Source organism: Hippoglossus hippoglossus, chromosome 2, assembly GCF_009819705.1.
Source record: "Hippoglossus hippoglossus isolate fHipHip1 chromosome 2, fHipHip1.pri, whole genome shotgun sequence".
Lineage (NCBI taxonomy): Eukaryota > Metazoa > Chordata > Actinopteri > Pleuronectiformes > Pleuronectidae > Hippoglossus > Hippoglossus hippoglossus.
Genome location: NC_047152.1, coordinates 5325642 through 5345850, shown reverse-complemented (window position 1 = coordinate 5345850; position 20209 = coordinate 5325642). Strand labels below are relative to the sequence as shown.

Here is a 20209-nt window from a genome sequence, read left to right as displayed (position 1 = left end):
TTGATGAGGAGCCCAAACTGTTCATTACGACTGTACTGATTATAGGCTGCTAGCAGGAAAAATGAAGGTCAGCTCACCCCACATTTCACCTGCTACATCTTACTGAAGAAAAAATTCAAAACAAGAGGCCTAAACGGAGGATAATTACCTCAGTTTGACCCCATTTTTCTGTTATATAAAACACCTTTAAGCTATAATCGTTTGAACAAGAGATCATAAAGACAATATCCCAGGTCCGGCTCTGAAACAATGTGGCTACTGGTGGCCACAGGAATGTGTAATCCATCTCCCGACACTGTAAATAATATCCAACTACAGTAAAGTGACATTAGCGGAATGAGCTGAAGCTGTTTTAGAATATGAGGGAAATCTCCTTTGATTACAAAAGGACAGCTAAAGCTAAGCGGGTCGCCATGTTGATTGATTCGTAAAGCATTCTGGGATTTCCGTCTACCACTTTGTTTTTAGGGCCACGAGAGAAAACGAAGGGTTAGGGCCAAGTGGTGAATTGGGACGGGCCCTAAAGCTTAATTGGATCACGGAATTAATAAAATTACATAATGATAATAAGGATGACGTGACATCTTTTACGAGATGTCGCTGGAAAATGGCTGAAATTGAAGAAAACGTGTGGGAATTTTCACATTCATAGGACAGGATCAAATAATAAAAGCCATGTTGAAAAATACAGATGTTTTTTTTGCAGTGCATGTTCACAAAGAAAACACACGAGCCTTAAAAAAATGCATGAGGGGTGATTCTAAGAGACTAGATCCGCTGTCCAGACATAATTAAAGCGTATCTGACATCCACATTGCGGCCGGTGTGACTCTGGATTATGGAACGGATACGAAAGGAGGCACAGGAGGAAACAATGAGAGTCAAAGCTCCAGGTTTTTCCACGACCCTCTGCAAATGCTGCAGTGCACCGCCGCCATCTTACTTCTCCATTCTCTCCCATTTGACTGAAATATGTGGGAGAAGCGTCCATAATGATCCTCGTTTCGAGCGGACGTTTCGGGTTTTAATTCTCATTTCATTACGCTTAGATCGGAACATGGCGTCATTGCGAGAGAACAACGGACTTATTGTCGTTGCCCGAATAAAGAAAAACACGCCCACTCCCTCAAATCGAGCCCTCGGGATATGGAAAATAACACAATATTGTCTTTTATTCAACACGTTCACAACAACAACAACAACAACAGCAGCAACATCATCGGCGGCGCTTAAGCAACATTTGCGCAGCGTTTTTCTCGCCATTTGTTGACGAACAGAACTTGTTTGTAACATTTGCGAACGAGAGAAAAGCGATTTTTTTAGTTTTTAACGCAAAGAAACAATATTAGATCGTAGCCACAGATTTAGAAAATGGAGTCAGACGTTGTTTCTATTGTTGCATAGTGTCGATAAATCAGCAGCTACAGGCTTTTAACCGGAGACAGGACGGGGTCGGGAGAACGAGAAACTGCGTATTTGGATTGAAATACGCGTTATTTATCCTTATCCCGGGATAAATTGCGTATAAAGCTACGATATATAAACGAACAAAATACATTTGTTCCGCAATATCGTGCCTAAAAAGCGTTTATTCTCTGGTTAACAAATACCCGTGTTCACAATCAGTGCCAATCACTGACACTTCCGCTTGAAACCTTCACAGTAAAACGAGAAGCACACAAAAAAAGGCGTAGTTTCTATTCCAATACACTTAGTATGATTACATGTGGAAAACACAACCTGTTAGCATTAGCATAAATATCTAATTTTGCTATTACATGCGTCATTTAGATATAATTGTCGTTATTTAACTGGATTTGCTGCATTCCAAATTCGCACAGAACAAGCAGATAAATGCAACAAACGTCATGTACAATTGTTGTTATTTGTTAAGTACAATTTAATAGGGATTTTATATGATATTTACAGCCCAGGTTTTTAATGATCTCACACTAAAAACATGTCCTGTGCCTGTGTTCTGACGGGACAGCCGCTCCGCTTCCGGTGCAGCAGCAGCTAACGGTCGCTAGCTTCACCGGCTGACAGCAACAATATGGTGGAAAAAACGCTGCAAATCCTGCAACAAGCACACGGACGCGGTGTTTCCTTACCTCGGCAGCCGGGGCCGTGGCCGCCACGGTCAGCAGCAGCAGAGCTACTCGGTCCCACATGTTGTTCCGCGGACACGGCGCTCCTGCGGGCAGTGTTTCGCCGGGCGGTGTGAGGTTAGAGTCGGGGCGGAGGAGCGGAGTGTGCGTGCGTGCGTTCGGTGCCGGAGACTCACGATGTCTGATGATGGAGAGAGAGAGCGAGGCTGCACAGCTGCTGAGAGCCGGGTCACCTGACTGCACTCACACAGGGAGAGGGAGGGAGGGAGGGAGGGAGAGACACACACACACACACACACACAAATACACAGACACACTCAAATACACAAAAAGAGAGAGACAAATATACAGACATAAATACACACAGAGGGAGAGAGAGAGAGAGAGACACACACACACACAAATACACAGACACACACAAATACACAAAGAGAGAGAGAGACACAGACACAGACACACGAATACACAAAGAGAGAGAGAGACACATACACACAGAGGGAGAGAGAGAGACACACACACCACACAGACAAAAAACACAGACACAACACACACCAAACTAGCACACACACACACACACATACATACAATTTGTAAATGTAAGTAATCATATTTAATATACATATATATATAAAACTGTATTCTTTTAAATAACACACACTCAGTTTTTTTTCTAAATTAAAATCAACAAGTTATATAAACACAAATAGCTTTAATTTGAAAAAAAATACGTAATTTCTAAGTTTATTTTTTCAGTGTACACACACACATTGTTGAATAAAGACTCTGCAAGTTCACAATTTAAAAAAAAGGTCACTTTTTATTGACGTCTTTAATTTACAACACAGCTGCAACACTTGAAATCATTTCACCCGACACGTGATTCAAAAGTCCATCATTCACAGTCCTCCACTTCTACATGACCTCTGGAGGAAGGCCAGAGAATTGGGTGCAGACTTTCTCAGGCCTGACTTTCTGCGGACCGGCCCTGAGAAAGTCTGCAGAAAGTCGGGAGGCTCCCACTCGGACGTTCACACATGCAGCTTCAAGCAGCTTCTCTCCTACACAACATCACAATTAACCTACGACTGCATTTCAAATGAAGGCTTCACAATTTTCTCAAGTCCTGCAAAAGCAAAAGAAATGTATATATTGTTTCACTTTCTTTCAAGACATTCCATTTTTGGTTCAAACTGAGCACAATCTGACCCCAGTTCACCCCTCACATTGTTTCAAGTAAGATAATAACCCATGTCTGTGCCATTAAGGTCAGCGTTATGGTGCATTATGTTCAAGTCCGGACCAGAATTGTTAAACACAGCTTTAATCATCAGCTTCCATCTCAGTCGCTGAGATATGAATAAAGTTTATTTTAAACCGCATTGTCTCCTGGAAAGACCTCTGTACTCCAGTGATGTGCGCTTCCCCATCCACGCTGACAAAAAGTGGTCTTCACCTTCATCAAAGCGCCACAGTGCCTTTGATGTGCACAGGCGGGGACGGATAAGGATATTGGTTATTAGCGGGAGAGGGGGGGGGAGTACCTGCCGCCGGCGAGCAAGGCTGCTAACGGTTATCAGGACCTGCACATGTCGGTGCCTTCTTTGAGCATCCTGACCCACAGCTTGTGAAATTATTATTTACCCCCCCCCCTTCCCCACCATTTGGTCCAGACTCCTGCTGAACAAAAATTGCACTGGGCCTCCCTTTTATTTGTCTTAATTGGCTCCTTTAGAATTGTCTTTAGAGGCCAGAGGTGCACGGACATCTTCAGGTCTCTGAAAACCAGGCCACCGGAGTTTCTCTTCAGCCGCTCCCGTGGACGATCTGTGCAGCAGGGGGGGGGGGATTTACTTGCGCGTGCAGCCGGGGTATGGAGGAGGAGGGGAGTAGTTGGTCGGGCGAGGCTGAGTTGGGGTGTAAGGCGGTGGGTGCAGCGAGGGAGGGTACATCTCGTAGTCATAGGTGTACGGAGGTGGAGGACCTGAGAGGGGGAGAAATACAAAAATTAGGTCACAGGCATTTATTCTTTCCATAATCACAACGCTCACATGCTCTTTGGTGCGTTTAAAGAGGGAATGAGGCCCATTTGAGCTCAGGATACTTGCCCCCATTTCATTAAGGAGTTTGATAGTAAAGTTACACCCTCTTATGGCTGAACGGTGGAACTTCACTCTCTAGGGGCAGGGACTTGAAATAACTAACACTAAAAAGGGGGTCAAAAAATACGGCACCAAGGAGACAGTCAGACGACCACAAAGCATCTGCGTCACCAGGACAACTACATTATTCACCGAGACATCAAAGGAGCAGAGATGAAGGCAATGAGGAGTGAAGTCACTTCAAACTGAGGTTTCATCAGCGGAAACGCACATTTATATTTACATGTATTATTAATAATAACTCACAGACAATTTTAAAGGAGAAGCTTTGTTTTAACATTTTAAGTGCCGATTTGAATCTGTTGTGAAGCTAGAATTTGATATTTTGCAAGAAAACGCAGCTTAATCTATATTTTTTCTTATTAAAAGGCGCCGATACTTAAATTAAAATGAATAAACAATGTACGCACTACTCACAAATCAATTAAAATCATACATAAATACAGATTAAAACGTCTTGGCAGTGATGGAGCAGGGAAATAACTGCACACCAGCCCCTCACATCTGGTGTCAGGATGCAGAATAATTCATATCACTGTAGCTGCACACACACATTCATTCACACTGCAATGCTTTGTATGTTCCAGCATGTTTATGCAACATGATCGGAGCTGCAGGGCAGAGCGGAGAGTGGCGGTCCAGCGTAGCGCGATACACCGAGGAGAATGAAACGCGATAAATAAATGATGAGGCCCCGAAAGAAAAAAAGAAACTGTATTCCCCGGGCTGGAGAGAGTCACAGAGTACAAACTCTGATGTGCAGGCAAAGCACCTGAGAGGGAGATAGGGAAACAGTGTTGTGGTTTGATTGAGAAAAGTGGAGGATGTGCTAAAGTAGGAGGATGGTGGTTTCATGATCAGAGCTCACGTTACAGCGGCAAGGCCAAGGTGGACACCTTACACCTATTCTGTCTTTTTCTTTTCCTCCTTCCTTGTTTGGTGGATCCACTCTTTTCTTTTCCTTTCTGGCAGCCTGAGGTTTGTGTAATGTGATATGTCGTCAGTCCCCATGAAGCCACTAATAAATACATTTCTTACAAGTCAAACTATATCAACTTTGATCTTGTAATATTATGATTTTATTATCGAAATCTCCCATTTTTTCTCTCTGGCCCTTCTCCCAAAAGTGCAAGTGTAAAACAAAAAGGTACCATAAAGTCGTACTATTCGAAGGTTGTGTGTGTGTGTGTGTGTGCATTGTGGACCCACCTGGATACCCCTGGGACACAGTGTTGATGTAGGAGGTGCTGAACACGCCGACCCGGGCGCCCCGCCCATTCTTCATGCACATACACACGCACAGGAACAAGGCCGCCACCGCCCCCATCAAGAACACCACGCCGAAGACGATACCGGAGATGGCAGTGCCCCTGGAACACACACACAGACACACAACCAGTGAGCCACCCAGTCGAGTGTGAGAGGAGGCAGCTGTCTCCATCAGACATGCTGCCGATACTAAGTTGCTGCCATGGAGATGGACCGCAGCATCTGATGCAACTCAGCGTGTGATGTGTGTGCACATGTGTGGCGTTGCACTGCAGAAGAACATGCATGATTAACAGATTTGCTGCCTCTTGGTCGCCTGCATTAGTCAGATCCACCCCGGCTCTTTCCAAAACCGACTTTTTACAAGTGGTCCCAGATTTTGCAATAAGAACATCAGTTTAGATGTTCTACTTGTACACAAAGATCATTATTACTGTGACAACTTTTTCTTCTGAGGAAAAGGTGAAAGTGTGAGAGCATCTGGGCCGAGTCCAGTCAGGAAGAGGTCAGAGGGTCAGGTCTTCTGAAGAGTCACAGGAAAAGACAGCTGGTGTGTGAGTTACAGACCAAAGCTATAGGTGAGTGCAGATCAATCGACTGAACGTGTCCACATTTTGTCCAAAGACTAGCATCACCTCATTTTTCTAAAAGATTAGAATCACACTCCCTCGGAAAAAAAACGTTAGCCGTTTTAAACTTAAAGCTCATGTTGGACTTTTATTCCGACAGAGAATCACAAATCGTTTGACGTCAAAACACTTAAATGAGGTTCTTGTAGCCCGAGTCTGTAACAGATCTCTGCAGTGAGCCTGGAATCTCAGCTGTTTGACCCTGTTGCACCCCGTCGATGCTCGAGTAAGCAACTTCTGTTTGTCAGAGGTTATCCTACGTCAAGGCTTTTCAAAAACAGCACAAGACTGGTAATTACCCTAAAATCCTCGGTCAGGTGTAAAACATTGTTCCAAATGCATCTACGTGGTCTGAATTAGCTGTGCGTGGACTTACGAGAGGACGTCCCCCACGTAGGCGTAGTAGGAGCAGCAGAAAGGCGGCGATCCATTGCAGCAGTACTCTATGCAGCCCTCACACTGGGCCTCGGTGCCACCTGCAACACACACATCCACACACACTCATGAGAATCTGCTTATGCACAGAGTTTTTTCTGTGGGACCAGAAATTCTCCCCGAGCTCTGGCAGATAGAAAACAGACAGGAAGTTCATTTGCACAGATGAGGTAATAAAAAGATGTTTGGGACAATTTCATACCCAGGATCTCATGTTTTGTTCCAATAAAAGAATCAATAGTAGATAAACCAATGATAATAAATCAGTCAGATCGGGACAATTAAATAAGTTTGGATAGGAACAGTGAGTTTTCCCCAACAGACACAAAGGATTTTCTCCTCTTCTCAAATTCATATCTGCTCACTTACTGTGTAATAAATGATATAATGCGACTCAGCAGCAAGCAGCCGTTGCCACGTGACGGTTATGTAGCATCTCGCTGATTCAACAGTGCACATGCATGATTTATTTTTCCCATGACTGAGGAGAGACGCGGCCCACATGGCGGAGCAGCTGAATCCAACACTGTGGGCAGCGGACTGGCTCAGTCCGACCGGTTAATGATCTGTGACACAGCACGGAAACATTGCACCTCTGCTAAAGACGATAATGAGTTTGGACCACGTTGCCAGAAGTGACTTGCTCTTTCAAGTTGGACGATATATAATATGTGATAAAAGGGTTTGGATCTGCTGATGCTACTTCGGATAAATTATGAAAACCATAGAGGAAACTTTCTGACATATATTACAATCTGACCCAGAATGACCTATACACCTTTTTGACAGTTGTTCTGCCGAAGAAGTCATTCATAATTTAAAAAATCTAATACTTTTGAGTCTTTTAATTTAAGCTAAAATTATAAATATTCACCGTTTCCAGCTCAAAATTGCAAGATCAGCTGCTTGTCTTTGTTTTGTAGAATAAAAACTGAATATATTTGGGTTTAGTTGAGTTCTATTACAGATAAAAAACACAATTCGAAGCAATTTGATTTTTGTAATTTTTGAAACATGTACCTGGTGTATTTAGAAAAGGAAAGCATCTGTCTCAAATCTATAGAGCGTATATAAAGATGGACGACATGACTGCTCCCCAAAAGTGAAGCCAAATCATCCTGACTGCCACCTGGATGTTTTGCATAGGCAGATTTTCATTGTGGGTAGTGTAGGGTACAGGGTTTCCTCCAGATTCAAAGGACAAGGAGACATTGAGAGCTGATGCTTGAAAACTTTGAAAAACCACTGTGATTCAGCGCTTGAATGCTTACTGGTGTGAGTGGGAAGCCTGTAGAACGAGCCACAGTGCGACTGCCATGTTCTTCGCGTGGGGCCAAATTAAGATGATTTAAGATCTGACATTTACCACCGCAGCTCCGCCGCGACTCATGATCCAGCACGATCATTTCCCGCCCGACGTGCTTATTCCTGCTATGAACAGACGTGGCATTTGCACGGTCTGTTACATGCTTGTGTTCAATGTGGCTCCCCCCCCCGCCCTTCTACATTCAAAAGCATTGTACACACAGCTGTGCCTCTGCGTGTACTCGTCCCAACCTGCCACCGTGCACGACACAAGCCCGTCTCATCTGAAGTCTTCTCAACCCCCCCCCCCCTCCTCCTCCCCTCATGGGAGATTCTGTGTCTTTCACAATCCAGCACAGCTCAAATGAAGGAGGACGCTGCAATGAAAACCAGCTCTGTGCTCCAGTGTATGAGTGTGTGTCTGCTTTCTCTCAGCCATCGCTCACACACCGCCCGGAGGCTTATGTGCACATTCCCAGGTAGGAAATAAAGGTATATGAGGAAAACCTGCTGTTCTGAGGGCGAAACAAGTTTTGATGGATGTTTCCTCAATGACAGGAGGTCACAGTCCACCCACCTTCTTTTCTTTTTCAAATTTAATCTAATTTAACACGACATCCCTGTTTAAAGAGCTGTGAGATTTCCATGTAAATGACTGTGGGGAGGTCCCATCAGCAGACTCGCTGGGTGGTCCTCAGAGGTCCTGGCTCCTGTCTCTCCACACGCTCGGAGACAATAGCATCATGTCCTTCACCCCCCACCACACACACACACACACACACACACACACACACACACACACACACACACACACACACACACACACACACAAACCCTAACCCCACACACACTTGTACTTCTATCTGAGTGAGGACACTTTGGTTTTAATCCCAACCCTAACCCTGCCAGTGCCTCAGGAACCAGTTCCTTTATTTTCCCCTGCCCTTTGAATACAAGTATATTTATCTATATATATTTTAATTGTCAATTGGTTTTGTTTTTTTGTATTCTCTGACTTTTTTTCTTGCATGTCAAACACTTGTAGTGATTTAACCCCAACCTAACCCTAATTGTAACCCTTTAAACCCTATAGAGCATGTCTTAACCCTCACAGCCCTCAGAAGGGAGGATCAGCCCAAAAAGGTCCACGCTCAAAATACATTGACTTCCATTTATTGTGGACCACCAAACCAAAACCTTAACCATTACCAATTCATGCCTAACCCTAATCCCCCCCCCCCCCCAATTCACATCTGACCGCTAACCTTAACAAGGACCTCGGAAATGAAAGTTTAGCCTCATTAGGACCAGACTTTTAATATGTTTCCCACGTTATTTTCCTGGAGCTGGAGCAGCCCCATCATCAATTCAACATGAAGAGGAACCATTGGAGCCCAATTCAAAAGGCACATTGGTGACATGTTGGTGCGTAAAAGTGGGTTTTAGAAACTCACCGGTGAAAAAGCAAAGCAGCAGCGAGTTGCTCAGCCACCTCCATCTGCGCTCCGGCTGCTGCGTCCTCCTCCTCCTCCTCCAGAGGTTCTCCATGAGCCTCCCTCTCTCCTGCGCGCTCACACTCCTGGTTTTCTGTCAGGAGGAACCCCCCAAAAAAGCGCGTCTCTCCCTGTGCGTCCTGCTCCGGCCGTCACCTGATGGACTCTGCGAGCTGCATTGTGTCTCACCCCTGCTCACTCGAAAGAAACGCAGCAGAGGGGGAACTACTGCCGGAGACTTGTGGAGGATGTGTCGGTGTTTGTCGTCCAGGCAGCGAGGCTCCGTTTGCTCCTCCACGTGTGTGCTGTGCGTAATTCTGCTGCGTCTCCCCCCTCACCTCCCACTGACTGGCTGCTCTGAGCGCTGTCTCCCCTCCCCCTCCCCCTGCCGTCACCCATTTGCTCAAATTTCCCTGTTGAGCTGACACCCAGGGAGAGAGAGAGAGAGGGGGGAGGGCGAGAGAGGTATGAAGTCAGCCACAGAGGGAAACTTGGGTGTCTTTCAAAATAAGATTCAAACTAAGGCCTATATATTCCAGATAAATTATCTTCTTATACATCATCACAGACTCTTCTCATCGCTTTTATTCATATTACCTAAAAATACTTGATGTGTATATTTCAGTGTGTGACTATGATGTACATTTCATATCTGCTAACTCTAGTTACGTGTCTTTGAGCAGAATTAAAAGCCAATAGAATGAATAATAATGGTATATTTTGTCATTATTATTATATTATTATACTTTTTCCTGTCAAATGCAAACCTTGTTGCAACAGCTTCATCACACGCCAGTGAGAAGACTGATTTCACCAAAAATGGAAAGTCCTGATCTTGCAGAGAAGAACCCTGGATCTTGTCTTTCTAGACATATTTATGAATAAAAAGTTTCTGTTGCATATTCTTTCGCAAATCCAATCAAATTGCACCACAGTAAGTCTGGGGCCCAGGTCTGAGTTGGGCCCTCTGGCTCCTGCCCAGGGGACGTCACCCTGCTGTACAGATGGAGCGGAAAGAGTCCGGACCAGGGGCCTTGATTACATCACAGTGAGGGGCACTAATGGGACCCTTCAGGGCACAGTATCTTTGTCCGGAAACATGTGAGATAAAAAAAAAAATCTCAATTAACATTGGCTCCAGGACAGAAGGGGGCAGGGGCTGAGCAGCCACAACCCCCCACACACACCTCCCTCAGAGCTGGGAACACTTAAATCCAAAACGCCACTTGTGCGAACCCATAAAAGTGATCGTTAAAGAACTGAATCATACTTTAGAAATGGTCCCTGAATGGCTGTAAACAATAACTAAAGTTCACTGTAGCACAATAAGTGGAGACTATAAGAAAGATATGGAAGATTAATGCAACTCAGGAGGATATTTAAAGAGATTTATGCTTTTTCTTTGAAACCACAGTCACGTCTTCACTGTTTTTCTCTGCACCGATCCGACGAAGCTTCAGAGACTGTTTCTTTTTGACGACTGGATCAAATTGAACATAATCTAAACAAACTCTTGTGGCCGAGCGAGGGTGGCAAAAGGATGCGGATAATTGAGCTCTCGGAAATGCCACCCACATGGAGCAGCAGTGATTCATGATGCCTTCCAGATGTTTCTCTTTTTTTAAATGATGTGATGCTGAGACATGAACAAACAACCAGGTAGAAAACATGTTTCATTACAAGTGGACACATTAATGCCACATTTTCCTCCTCACTGATTTGGATTTTTCAAACAGAACATGAAGCATATACATCTTTACCGCCACCAGTTGTTTAGGCGTACAGTCCTGGTGGCACATTATGCTATTATACAGATTACGGAGATGGCCAATTTTCTTCTTAACCATCTATAATTACAGGATAATGATTTCCTTTGCTCTGCATGGGAGCCAGCAAGGCAGGGGACCATCTTCCACGGAGCCCGACGGGAAGTGCCACCCGGGGCGGAGGTTTTTTAGCAGCAGTGCTGACGTACAGCAGTGTCTGGTCCCAACTAGGGGACAGAAAGTCCCTGGATGCAGAGAATTATACAAATAAAACATGATAATAAGAAAGAGAAGAGGGTGGAGGTGTAGTTTAAGGGATGTTTCTAAGGTTTATTTCTAATGGTTATTCGCAAGATTTATTTCTATGGGTTATTTCTAAGGAATATTTCTCAGGCTTAATTTAAAGGGTATAACTAGTTTGGATTAGAGGAATTTTGTTATATACATAAGTGTATATGTAAGTATGGCAGTTGTTTATTCGTATTGATGATTTGGTGTGACGCAAATTATTATTACAACCTCAGCCGTGACTCGTAGGACAATTTATACTTATATTTATACTTTTATAGTATACTTATTTGTTTTACTTCTTTTTCAACCAATCCAGAAAAATGTACAAAAAGTTTATTTAAAAGGCCCAAATTATAATTAATGCCACAACCAACATACCTGCAATGTACTGTGGAATAATGTGTTAACAACAGTCACATCTGGTGGACTAAACCTGAATTACAACAAATGTATTTCTAATACATTAAGTTTATTTTATCTCCTTAATAATTGTTAAAGTACTGTCATACAGCGCCCCCTGGGACAAGAAGCTTCACCATACATTTGTGAGGATCGGCTTCACCTGTAAAAGGCCCGGAGGGGCAGTATCGGGGGAAAGTGTGGGAGGTAAAGTTCCATCCATCATTACAAAACACGCTGGAGACATGAGCTGCACAAGTCAATGTGATACTTTATTCATGAACCTAGGACCATATATATATAACACTGTATAAATACTCTATATATTCTACTTCCTTCTGTGATCTCAATAACAAATAAAAAATAATGTTAAAAAAAGCCACATGATTATATTTAACAGGCTGTACAAAAATAAATAATGTTTGGATATTCTGTACAAAAAGAGAAAACTTGATAGAAAAAAAACAAAGAGCCTTCGCAGAAGGCAGGAGAGACTTACTTATGAAGTAGTAGCAGGAGACAAGTCCCTCTTTAGGTCTCCACACACACTTTTCTCATGCTCTCTCTCTCTCTCTCACACACACACACACACACACACACACACTCACACACACACTCTTCTTTGGTCTTTTAAGAGTTCCCTCATTGAAGGTTGCGAGGGTGAGATATGGCTGAAGGACGGTGCACTGAGGCATTTAAAGGCAACCAGGTGTTCAAAAGAAATGTGCCACTGGCAACAAGAAAGCTGAAGTGCTACAGGTTTGTGATAAATAAAAGTGTTTGAACATAAACACTACGACTACGAAGCTAATCTTAGTTTCCATACCTGATGGGGTGAGCAAGTAGAATATGATCTACTCTCTTTCATTAGATTCTATTATATACTCTGCAAGAACCTCCCACAGCCTTGTGTGTCTGTCCAGCCCAGCTTGGACAAACACTATTTACATGCATAAAAAATTTGAGACACACACACACACACACACACTCTCTTGCACACTCACACTCACACTCACACACAAGCATGACATTGGCACGGTAAGCAGCATGCTTTTTTTCTTTAGGAAATCAGGAATGTGCTGAGGGGCCGACACGCAGCCAAGCTGTCGTCAGCCTTTGCCCCCGTGGTTCAACGTCTGGCCCCAGAATGGAAGGAGGGAATTGGGTATAAACTGTCAGTTACAGTCGCTGACACGTGGGACTGGTGGACGTCCTGAACCCATGAAAACCTGCAGCACTCTGGATGTAAACATTCATCGGCCTCTTTAGATCTTTAGGGGAAGAGGAGGCAGTGAAGATCTGATTGTTCTCTCGAGGCTGGGTGGACGACAGGAGGTCAGATTTACGAAGCAGTCCTTAACAGGCTCCCTGATTGCACAGCTCCAGCAGGGGTCGCGGACGGTTCTTGGGGTCACAGCTGTCGTGGGTAAGCGTGCGCCCGTCGTGGCCGATGCAGCGCAGCTGGCGTTTGCGGAAACCTCGGCCACAGGCCTTGGAGCACACGGACCACTCTCCGAGGAGCCAGGAGGGGCAGGGCTGGGAGGCGCAGGACCGCGAGGCTAAGGGGCGCAGCTCCTCTGGGCAGTCTCTGGAGGGACGACCCTGAGAGTCCTGACACACCACCTCTCTCTGCTGCGTTCCTCCTCCACAGGTCTGGGAGCACGGACCCCACTCCCTCAGGCTCCACTCAGCTCCTCCCACCTCTCTGATGGCGTTGATGGAATGGCGGCGGCCTCCGTTGTTGTTAGAGCCTGAAGCCGCATTGTTGGGTCTTGGGGCGAAGTAGCTGTACTTAACCCGGGGCCTCGGGGCCTCACCAACAGACAGCACCTGAATGGTGAGGGGCTCAGGGAGCGGGGCGAAGCTGCGGAGGCGTTCCAGGGTGGCGGAAGAGCCACTGTAGCGCAGCAGGGCCCCCCGCAGTGCGATGTCTGTCTCCATGGTCATCAATTTGTAATCGCCATTAAGCAGATAGGTTCCATCCAAGCGACGCACTGCCAGGTAGCTGTTGTCGTGACGACCATTGCCTGGGGCACGTTGCTTAACGTCCAGGTGGGTGGCACCAGCCGGGATGGTTACAACATCCTGGTAACCGGGCCTGTAACAAGGACACGTGGTCGTCAAACAAGGTCACGTGACATGTATGTTATGAAGCGTCACTGTTTGAGGTGGTCAGATGTTTACCTTGCGCGGTCCAGAGAGCCGGACTCCTTCTTGCAGGTGGAGCCGTCTCCGCCGCACACGGCGCACTTGTCAAAGCGCCGGCTGGAGCCGATGACTCGATCACATCCGGCCTTCACACACTGGCCCTGGACACAGACTGAGGTGGAATCCGGGCTGCATGGTGTGCCGTCGGCCACCTGGGAGCAGCAGAGAGACACAGATGGAAATACAGAGTTATGTCTAGTAACTGTTACATAAGAGTCTGAGTCAGAAGGTGAAGCAAGGCTGCAGCTTCAAGGCTGAAAGAAATTACAAAGCTGATCCTGTATTTTGCAGCTCGACACGTAAATAGACTTTCATGAGATTTTCTGACACAATTCTAAAGGAGAAGAATAAAAATAACAACAACTCTCACCTTGGATTTGAGGACAAAGAAGTATCCAGTCCCCTTGGCACGGCACACCAGCTTGCACCGGTCTTTGGGGGAGACGCCAGCGTACTTAGGCACCCACTCAACCCCCTCCCCTGACCCCAGAGACACTTGGGCCGACATGTCGTTGTGGGCCAGACACTGCTCCTCGCGGAACGACAGGCCTGAGGGAGGAAAGGAGATCAGATTTAGATTTAGATTATATTTTATGTTATTATTTTCTGTTTTTTTAAGACACAAACGAATCCATGTTTTTCCATGTGATAACTAGAGTCTCTTACCGTTGATCTCGGGGCAGACCTCCGTGTTACAGGAGCGGTACTGGATCCTCTTGCCCTCACAGTACTTGCCCCCGTTCTTGGGCAAAGGGCTGTCACAGGCACGGAATGAATACTGCACTCCTCCACCGCAGGTCCGAGAGCAGTCGCCCCAGGGGCCCCACAAACCCCAGCCGCCGTTGACAGGAGTCTGAAACCACCAAGGACGTAATGATTAGACTCAAACATTGATTTTTCTAACAGCAAGTAAAACAGACTGATTGTGATCTGCTCCCTACCTGGTGTTTAGCGGCTTGGCTCTTGGTGAGACACTGTCCGGCCAGGCAGTAGCTGTCGTGCCCACATGACGTTCCATCAGCCCAGGGGAAGTTCTTGGTCTGACACACCAGCAAACCGTTGGATGTGGTCACCGTGCACCAAAGAGCCGCGCACGTGGTGCTCAGGTCCGGGCAGTGCTGGGAGTCGTCGCCGAAAGTGAGCCGGCACTGGTGGTCGGCGTCGTACACCGTCCCGGGGAGGGGCAGGGGGAGCGGCTGAGGCTTGACCGGCTTGTCCAGCAGGCACTGGCCGTGGCCGTTGTCCAGGAAGGTGGTGACCATGAGGGCGGAGCAGGGGGACCACGGCTGCTGCTGGTCCAGGTTGGACAGCGTGGAGGCCATCATGTGGGAGCCCCAGTGGGCGCCGTTGACCCCGGAGCAGAGCTGGGCATCGTCGTGAGGCATGTTGAAGACGTGGCCTGGCGGACAGAGATGAAACAACAAAAACCTAAGTACCCCTGCCCTGTAATTTCAGAAAAACTAGAACACGTGCATGTAATTTGACTCTTTTCTTCTTACCCAGCTCGTGTGCAACAGTAAATGCTGCCTGAAGACCATCGTCCTCGATAATGGAGCAGCTTCGGTCAGGGTCGCACACGGTGCCAACGTCCGCCATGCCCAGGGTGTCACAGGAGTGGGCACCACACAGATCCTGAGGAGACAGGGAGAGTTAAAGTCTTGAATTCTGCTTTTCTTACTCTTCTCATCTCATCTGGACTTTACACAAAGCCAACGTACTGTTCTGGTGAAGAGCACAGCGGTGTCGTAGTGCTCCGGGTGGCGGTCGCTCGGCGGGTTGTGCTGCCGCTGCCACTGGCAGAAGTTGCGGAGGGTCATGGCAGCGTTGGACGACACCTGAGGCCCCCGCTCCTCCTCGTACACCACCAGCAGCTTCACCACCGCCAGGCTGATGGAGTTGTGGATGCTCGGGTGGCGGTAGAGGCGGGAGGCCACTGCCATGATTGTCAGCAGGTAGGGTTTGAGGCCGGCGCCGTGGAACTCGGCCATGGACTGGTCGGCCACCAGCATGATCTCCAGGTAGCGAGGGGTGGAGACGAAGCGCCTGGTCCTGTGGTGGGCTGAGGGGAGAGATTTACAAGAGGTCAAACCAAAGGTGGGTTCAAAGGTCACACAGGTAAACAGTGTGTGTGGATCCAGACTTTATTGCACTTGTTATTTTTGACAGTGATGTTTATCTGGAACAGTCTGAGCTCAGCTAAACTCTGCCTGTGTTCTAAATAACAGCTAATCATTAGTTCTCGTCCAGGCTCCAGTGAGCTCCGGATGTGCCTGCGGGAGCCTGGCTGCCCTGACTCAGCGTCACACCACCGGCGGCTCCTCCTCCTCGGGGTCTACATTCCTAAAATGACCTTATGTGGTGGAAAGTTTTGCGGGTGGGAAGAAAAAGGACGAAGGGAGAAAATCCTTTCTGGAGGAAAAAAAAAGAAAAGAAAAGAAAGGTCCTGCCGGTGCGCGTAGTACCAGGAGGCGCGTTTACACGTCTCAGCACCGCCGGGCTCTGGCTGGCCCCAACCCCGCCGCTCCCCTCCCCTTCCTCCGTCACTCCTCCCTCTCTTTCCCCCAGTAGAAGCACTCCCCTCCCTCCCTTTCTCCTTCTCTCCCCCTTCCTCCCCTCCCCTCCCCTCCTCATCTCCAGCGCGCTGTCAAAAAAAGGTAGCTGAGTCCATTACGCACGCTGCAAACTCTGGCACACGAACGTCTCCAGATGACAGCAGCTAAACTGATAAACTACTTTCTCCAAATGTTTGCTTACATGTCGATAAAAAGATTCACGACATTATAAATAGATATTAAATCACTTTCCTCGTTGTTTCCTTGGCCACTTTTAAGTTTGCAGGTCTGAGAATTTCTGCTGTGTCCGATAACATTGCGTAAAATGCGCACAGTGTTTCTGCAGCCTCACCTGTCTGCTCTGCGTTAGCGGCTCCTTTCTTCGCCTCTTTCTCCAGATTCTTTGGCACCCGCGCCTCGTCCTCGTTCACCCCGCACTTGGAGCTCCCCTCCTCCGCCAAAGCTGCCCGGCCTCTCCGGCGAATCGTGTGGACATCCTCCTCGGTGCCCAGGAAGCCGCTGGAGTTGAGGGGCTGGATGAAGTACTCTTCGCCCTGGAAGTAGAATCCGCCCCTGAGCCCGTGGCACAGGTTGAGGGCAGCGGCGGACCTCTCCTCTCCGTTCACCGTCCCCGAGAAGAAGCACCCCGGCTCGGCTCCGCTCTTGGGCTCCTGGGTCGGTTCGGACTCGGGACTGCCCACAATGTGGAAGACAAAACCCGGCGCCAAGAAGGTCTGGTCGGGTTCTAGCTGCAAGATCAGCTCAATGCCAAATACGTCCAACCGGTACACCCTCGTCTCCGCCTCCTTCTCCTTCTCCTCCGCGGATAGAGTCCGCCACGGTTCGGATTCGCTCTCCGACCGGGCCGTGGGGTCTAGTCTGACCGGCACCACGGTACTCTCCTCCCAGGCGCTGTGCGCCGCGCCGACGCACAGAATTAAACCAATGGAAACGCGTAAAAACCACATAATTAAACTGTGAAATCCGACAAGTGGAAAGAGAAACTGATAAAGAAGTAAATCCTTTAAAAAGCTTTTTCCACTATAAGCTACAAAACCCAAAGTCTTTGAACTTCCACAAAATTGTCCCCACGCGTACAAAAATCTACAGAAGGATCAAAATCCAGTGCAAAACTCATTTAAAGTTACGTGCAGCTCTGACTTGTTGCAAAAAGTCCGTTGATGAGAAAGCAGGAGCTGGATCTCAGCAGTAAATTCCAACAGAGTCTCTCTCCCTCTTCAGCAGATGTCTCCGTTTTCAGCTCTGTGCTTCTCTGAGTTCGGGGGCAGGCTCTTGCTCTGTGGCCCGTGTAGTCTGTTCACTGCTCTCCGAACAGAGCCGGTCCCTCCTATATATCCCCCTGCCCTGGGACCACCCCTTTCCTGAGGGCCCTTTGATGTGAGAGGGGCCAAATCCCGTGCGCAATGAAAACGCACCAGCGTTGCCATAATAATCAATCATGGTGAGTATACAGAGGTTTTGGCAGAGGGACTTCTTCTTTTTTTCAAACTCTGCTTGTCTGTTACAGGATGTTCACAAACACACACACACACACACACACACACACACACACACACACACACACACACACATTATTACTGAAACATATTACATTTACATTTCTCATATTTGTGGATAATTTTACTCAATTAATTTATGTAAGTGGCCCAAATAAAAACTGAACCTCCAGCTCTGGCACTGGGGCCGAGCTCTGCTTTCTAAGTCACTGAGCTTCGTGCGTTTATTAAACTTCAGCCTGTTCCAACACAAATGAAGGTGACGGGCAGCAGTGGCTGGTGTGGTGCAGTGTTCGTAGTGTCAGTGCAACAGGAGAAGCGCGATGGCACCAGGTCGGGAACTGTAACCGTATCGTTCTGGCCGTAGCCGTGCGCAGCTCCTCCGTGCCAAGGCGGCTGTGGTGCGCCGTGCGTGGCCGGGATCCGCGGCTCTGCTCCCCGGGGAGAGGGAGCAGAGAGGGGCCGCCGAGGTCTTAAGGTGGAGCTGCTCCTCCAGCGCGCCGCCTCTGCGCTCAAACCAAGGCAGGAGGAGCCCCTGTCCTCCCGCTGCTGCTCCCGCCCGCCCGGGCCCTTCCTCCTCTCCAACAGGCAGGAAGAGTCACTGGCAACGCAGAGATTCTATCATCCGCAGTGGACGGAGCACAAATAAGAGAAAGTCCACTCACAGCAACGAATAAACTGCTTTTACGCACGTATAGTTTGGACGTTTTTACGCACAGCAAAGCTCCAAATCTATATAAATAATGATCAAACAATGGAGAATATAATGTATTTAGATCCCATCAATTAAGACAATCAAGATTACTGTGTTATTGGTTTAATTTTCTGACCAAGTGCAGAAATATTGGCTGGATCCTGCTTCTGCGTACTTTGGCCTCACTGACAAACATCAGCCTCTGAGGGGGCAGATCTCTGAAGTCCACCTTAAGAGCAACAGGTCACTAAAGTGTACAGTTGTAGTTCCATCATACTCCAGCAGATGGCAGACGAGCAATGCAGAGAAATATCCATGACTTAAGTGGAACATTACACACTTCACACCGGCAGGGGGCGCCTTTGCATCACATTTAGATGGATATCAATTTGCAGAGCTGTAAAACAGAGGCCACTCGCCGCCAGGGGGCAGTATTGGTACAGAAATGTGCAGTGTGGGGTCATTGGGTCAAGTTCAAGCAGGTGATGCTCTGTGGTTGGAAATCAGTGCTTTTATCTGACAACTGCTAATATTTCACACCACAAATGATCAGATGATACATTTTGTGACATTTTAACCTACATACAATTTATAAAGTAGTTATATGTGATATGAGAAACAATATTTATTAATATTTTCCATGTTTTATCTCCTGTATTTCTGAATTTATCTTATTTTCCTTGAGCCTGATGAAGGCAACCCCACTGTTCCCTGTGATTTCACCATTGCAGTGTGATGCATATTTAATTTAAACATGTATTTTACTTTATATGCCTGCCACTTTCCTCCCTGCGCATTACAGGCAGGTTTATTCATTTCCTGTTTGGTTCCAAACAGCGAAATTTTTATATTTCAGTGCAACGACAAACACAAACCACACAGAGACAAGAGTATTTAAATATATAGATTTTATGTACATATATTCATGTGGATGGCTAGAAAAAAGAAACACTATATTCTTACAAAGGAATGATTCTGCACAGTCAAATTCCTAAGTTAAATAGTAATTTGATACAAAATTAGTATAATAAATAAAACTCATCTCATTGTTCTGTTTTTATTCACACATACCAGTTGTACAAACAATAAATTACAAGTTCAGTGCTGTGTTTCTGTCGTTCAGCGAGAGGGGTTTCCCCCCTGGAAGAGTCAAAGTAGGTTGTGTGAATGTGTGTGTGTGGGTTTGAAAAACTCACAATGGTTGTACCTGATGGATTGTTTCAATGTGTGTGTCTGTACGTGTGAAACTCGGTGTAAATATGGTAGATAACTAACACATATATGAAAGATCTAGTCACGTAAAAAAAGTCTACATTGTGTAAATAACTGAATGTGTGAGGCAGGAGGAGAGCGGATTGTACGAGTGGTTTGTTGGTTTCTGCTG

At 46.8% G+C, this 20209-nt stretch overlaps 3 protein-coding genes across 7 annotated transcripts in view; all 3 read right to left on the bottom strand.

Moving 5' to 3' along the window:
• Window positions 1-2313, bottom strand: part of appa (amyloid beta (A4) precursor protein a) — a 33462-nt gene extending 31149 nt beyond the window's left edge. For 3 of the 4 annotated variants that reach the window (XM_034611154.1, XM_034611144.1, XM_034611163.1), the window contains exon 1: window positions 2112-2257. In XM_034611154.1, the coding sequence (XP_034467045.1) occupies window positions 2112-2171 (60 nt within the window). In that variant the 5' untranslated portion in view covers window positions 2172-2257. Of the gene's footprint in view, window positions 1-2111 lie in introns of all 4 variants that reach the window. The other variant, XM_034611135.1, reaches the window with a different exon arrangement.
• Window positions 2314-2908: 595 nt separating this feature from the next.
• On the bottom strand, window positions 2909-9778 carry cyyr1 (cysteine/tyrosine-rich 1). 2 transcript variants are annotated; one of them, XR_004616716.1, is made up of 5 exons: window positions 9360-9778; window positions 6542-6641; window positions 5477-5637; window positions 3173-4089; window positions 2909-3065 (listed from the first exon to the last, which is right to left on the bottom strand). XR_004616716.1 is itself a non-coding variant. In XM_034613210.1 (4 exons), exons 1-4 carry the CDS (start codon window positions 9451-9453, stop codon window positions 3956-3958), a joined length of 489 nt encoding a protein of 162 aa, XP_034469101.1. In that variant the 5' UTR covers window positions 9454-9778; the 3' UTR covers window positions 2909-3955. The 2 variants fall into 2 exon arrangements, 1 of the variants encoding a protein (XP_034469101.1); XM_034613210.1 differs by having other exon boundaries at window positions 2909-4089.
• A 2327-nt stretch (window positions 9779-12105) lies between these two features.
• adamts1 (ADAM metallopeptidase with thrombospondin type 1 motif, 1) lies at window positions 12106-17946 on the bottom strand. The gene is made up of 8 exons (XM_034603916.1): window positions 16967-17946; window positions 15781-16121; window positions 15562-15694; window positions 15004-15461; window positions 14729-14915; window positions 14433-14611; window positions 14039-14214; window positions 12106-13952 (listed from the first exon to the last, which is right to left on the bottom strand). Exons 1-8 carry the CDS (start codon window positions 17580-17582, stop codon window positions 13211-13213), a joined length of 2832 nt encoding a protein of 943 aa, XP_034459807.1. The 5' UTR covers window positions 17583-17946; the 3' UTR covers window positions 12106-13210.
• Window positions 17947-20209: the final 2263 nt, after the last annotated feature.

Bases quoted from the DNA above. Each gene is read 5' to 3' on its own strand.
- cyyr1 (XM_034613210.1), bottom strand. From the start codon at position 9,453: ATGGAGAACCTCTGGAGGAGGAGGAGGAGGACGCAGCAGCCGGAGCGC. The intron at 6,642-9,359 runs GTGAGTTTCTAA...TGTGTGTTGCAG, and splicing joins GCTGCTTTGCTTTTTCACCG to GTGGCACCGAGGCCCAGTGT. The intron at 5,638-6,541 runs GTAAGTCCACGC...TGTGTGTTCCAG, and splicing joins TACGTGGGGGACGTCCTCTC to GGGCACTGCCATCTCCGGTA.
- adamts1 (XM_034603916.1), bottom strand. From the start codon at position 17,582: ATGTGGTTTTTACGCGTTTCCATTGGTTTAATTCTGTGCGTCGGCGCG. The intron at 14,612-14,728 runs GTAAGAGACTCT...TTCCTCCCTCAG, and splicing joins GGTCTGCCCCGAGATCAACG to GCCTGTCGTTCCGCGAGGAG. The intron at 13,953-14,038 runs GTAAACATCTGA...TCCTTGTTACAG, and splicing joins GGCTCTCTGGACCGCGCAAG to GCCCGGTTACCAGGATGTTG.